This window comes from Salvia splendens, unplaced genomic scaffold, assembly GCF_004379255.2.
Source record: "Salvia splendens isolate huo1 unplaced genomic scaffold, SspV2 ctg444, whole genome shotgun sequence".
NCBI lineage: Eukaryota > Viridiplantae > Streptophyta > Magnoliopsida > Lamiales > Lamiaceae > Salvia > Salvia splendens.
Window position 1 is genome coordinate 53,649 of NW_024599096.1, and position 4,084 is coordinate 57,732.

The 4,084-nt window shown below is 35.7% G+C and overlaps 1 protein-coding gene across 1 annotated transcript; it reads left to right on the forward strand.

Moving 5' to 3' along the window:
* Positions 1-323: 323 nt before the first annotated feature.
* Positions 324-1,956, forward strand: LOC121790230 (berberine bridge enzyme-like 18). Its single transcript, XM_042188494.1, has one exon. It carries the CDS (start codon positions 324-326, stop codon positions 1,908-1,910), a length of 1,587 nt encoding a protein of 528 aa, XP_042044428.1. The 3' UTR covers positions 1,911-1,956.
* The last annotated feature ends 2,128 nt before the right edge of the window (positions 1,957-4,084 follow it).

The following is a 4,084-nucleotide window of genomic DNA, read 5'->3' on the forward strand; positions in this document are numbered from 1 at the left end:
AAATTGTTTAGTCAAGCGCACCCACAAAGCAGAATTTTTCTAGAACACAGTATAGTGCAATAAAATATGAGATGAAGTGCCAATTTTCAGTGTAAATAAGAAAGGTTTAAGATTTGAAAAAAATGCAACAAAATAAACGTCAAATATAGCTGCCGCTGTTTGTCGGAATTTCAAGGTGTGACGAATGGGTCAGAATCGATTATTCAAATCTCTTTGCAACAAAATAGTATAGTTTCTAATGAAAAGCCTTATAAATAGAAAGACAACATAGCATGCAATTATCAAACATAAAAGTACAATTACATCTTCTCAAATCACAAAAAATGAGTCCTCCATCAATCTCAACTCTCTCTTTCTTTCTTCTTCTCGCATCGTCGTGCTCATCCGCAGTATCTGCGGATGGCCACGACGATTTCATCCAATGCCTCTCCCGACAATCAAACTACTCGTCCCTTTCGAACGACGTTTACACACCCGCAAACTCGTCCTACACTTCGATCCTGCAATCCACCATCCGTAACACAAGATTCGCGTCCGAATCCACTCCCAAGCCGCAAGTGATCATAACCCCTGAACACGAATCCCAGATCCCGCCTGTCATATCCTGCGCCAGACAAACCGGTCTGGAGATCAGAACCCGAAGCGGCGGCCATGACATGGAGGGGCTGTCTTACGTCTCGCAAGTCCCGTTCGCGATCATTGACATGGTCAACCTCAGCGAGGTCACGGTCAACGTTGACGAGAAAACAGCCTGGATCGAAGCAGGCGCAACCACCGGCACTGTATACTACAGGATCGCGGAAAAAAGCCATGTCCTCGCGTTCCCCGGAGCCATCTGCACTACAGTGGGCGTCAGCGGCCATTTCAGCGGAGGAGGCTACGGCCCACTAATGAGAAAGCACGGCCTCGCTGGGGATAATGTCGTCGACGCTAGAATCATCGACGCCAACGGCAGAATCCTGGACAGGGAGTCAATGGGCGAGGATCTGTTCTGGGCTATCAGAGGCGGCGGAGGCGCCAGTTTCGGCGTGATCACTGCCTGGAAAGTACAACTGGTGGATGTTCCAGAAACAGTCACTGTTTTCTCAGTCATCAGGCCACTGGACCAGAACTCCACTGAACTGGTCCAGCGTTGGCAATACGTGGCGCCTGAAGCCGACAAAGATTTATTTGTTGGAGTCTACCTATTCAGGGTGAACTCCACCATCCAAGCTAACTTATTTTCCCTCTTCCTCGGCCGCGCCGACAGGTTACTTCCATTGATGCAAGAAACCTTCCCTGAGTTAGGGTTAGCAAGAGAAGAAGTAAGAGAAATGAGTTGGGTCCAATCCACATTATTCCTCAACCAAGGCCAACAAGAGCCGCTCGAGGTCTTGCTAAACCGGACTCAACCCGGTCTCAGACAGCTCAAAACAAGATCCGACTACGTGCAAACCCCCATGCGAGAAGACGGATTCAATGGCATTGTACGAATGCTTTCCGAGCCGGAAGCAGACGAAACCCTAATATACATTGTCCCATACGGCGGGAGAATGAACGAGATACCCGAATCCGCCACTCCATTTCCGCACAGAGCCGGAAACTTGTACATGATCGCTAGTTTAGTTTACTGGCAAGACAGCGAGGCTCGGGATGCGGAAAGGTACCTGAGCTGGAGCAGAAGGTACAATAGTTACATGACTCCTTACGTGTCGAGCTCGCCTAGGCAAGCGTACTTCAACTACAGAGATCTCGAGATCGGAGTGAATAACCCTAATGGGAAGACGAGTTATGCGGAGGCCAGCGTTTGGGGGAAGCCGTATTACAAGGATAATTTCGATCGTCTTGTTAAGGTTAAAACGGTAATCGATCCGACTAATTTCTTCAAGAATGAACAGAGCATTCCGCCGTTGCATTCTAAGTGGACTTAGAAGGAGCAAAAGAAGTCATCGGTGGTTTCTTCTATTTAGTTTTGAATAAGGCCTCTTTATTTTTGTTTATTTCTATATATAGGAGGTACCAATAAATTGATTGATTAGTAATAGTTATATTCTATTTTCAATTTACACGATTTTAATGCAATAATAATTATAATGAATGGCACTATTATGGTTATTATTATTATTATTATTATTATTATTATTATTATTTATTATTATTATAATTATTATTAGAAGAGTAAACTACAAAAATGGTCCCTGGACTATGGGTTTATCTCGCCCATAGTCCATGGACTTTTAAAATATCGTCAGACATCCCTGGACTAAGGGTTTGTCTCGAAAATGGTCATTTTTCACTGTGGTCTTTTTACACTTTTAATATTTGAAATCTGATATTATTTCAGTGATGTACTAAATCTGATATTATTTCAAAATTATCATTCTTCTTCCCTTTTGTCATCCTTCATTTTGTTCCTTTATTTCAATATTAGATTTAATTTTACAAAATAAAATTTTTAATTTCAATTTTTAAATATCAATAATTTTTTAATTATAAAAATTATTAAATATCAAAAATTAATAGTCATAATCAATATTTGATAGTGTCTAATATTTAATCAATAAGGTATGACAACGCCTTAGTTTTAATCAATATTTAATAGCTTTAATCATAAATAGATCATATAACACGATTTATTCTGAAATAAATATGCATCTAATGTAAGACTAATATATTTGTATTTATTAATTAGAAAACAATCAAAATTTACTAGAACATTTCAACAAAAATACTCCTATATAAAATTTTTAGTAGGATCAAATTTTAGTCAACTTCATAATATTCAATCACAAGCAATTATAACAACCGAACGAAGGCTAAATAGAATAACTCTTAGTTTTCCATCATGATTAATATTATTTTTTTGTACTTCTTCAATTCAGGGAATATTCTATTAAATAATAAAAATTAATAGTTTTAATCAATATTTATAGTGTCCATGAATTAATAGTTTTAATTAAAAAATTTATTGATATTTAAAAATCGAAATTTAAAATTTAATTTTATAAAATTAAATCTAATATTGAAATAAAGAAACAAAATGAAGGATGACAAAAGGAAGAAGAATGATAATTTTGAAATAATATTAGATTTAGTATGAAATAATATCAGATTTAAAATGTTAAAAGTGTAAAAAGACCAAATTGCCCAAACCCCAAAAACCCCCGAAAAGGGTATTTTAGACTGAAAACAGTGAAAAATGACCATTTTCGAGATAAACCCTTAGTCCAGTGATGTCTGGCGATATTTTTAAAGTCCAGGGACTATGGGCGAGATAAACTTATAGTTCAGGGACCATTTTTGCAGTTCACTCTTCTTCTTCTTCTTCTTCTTCTTCTTCTTCTTCTTCTTCTTCTTCTTCTTCTTCTTCTTATTATTATTATTATTATTATTATTATTATTATTATTATTATTATTATTATTATTATTATTATTATTATTATTATTATTTCTACTTTCTTAAAAGATTGCTGGAGTTATCCCATCTTGTGTGAAAAAATAGTAAAGTCTATAAGACCAAAACGCTTTCTACATTGACCAAATACGTTTTGTGAAATTGAATCCAGATAGTTATGATGACTAAGTGGTTCATGAAAGAAAAGTAGCAACTTGGACTTGGACTTAGACTTGGTCATTTAGTTTTTACCCATAATATTTTAATGGTTAGTTATTCCATATGTACCAGTTTTAATTAGATCAAAGCACTTTCTATTTAAATATTTGAGCTATGGAGAAATCCTCGAATTGAAGAAATATAAATAGTCAACTTGACCAAAAGTTATGACTTGACTTATAAATGAAATCAACAGCTATGATATGGTCTTACAATTCATATAATTATGGCTACGAATGAAAAAGGTATCTTTACTTGCACATTGTTGTATATAGGATTGAATTAACATAAACCTTCTTAAAATAAGAATGTTAGATTATGTACATTGTATTTATAATGACTTGAATTTCACATAAGAGGCCCTAATTATAATTTATCATATTGCACACAGTTTATATATGTATCTGAAGTATTATATAGGAAGAGATATAATGTTATGCATCCTCCGCAAGTATTGCTATAATTTAGTCCATTGCATTATTCGTTTTATTA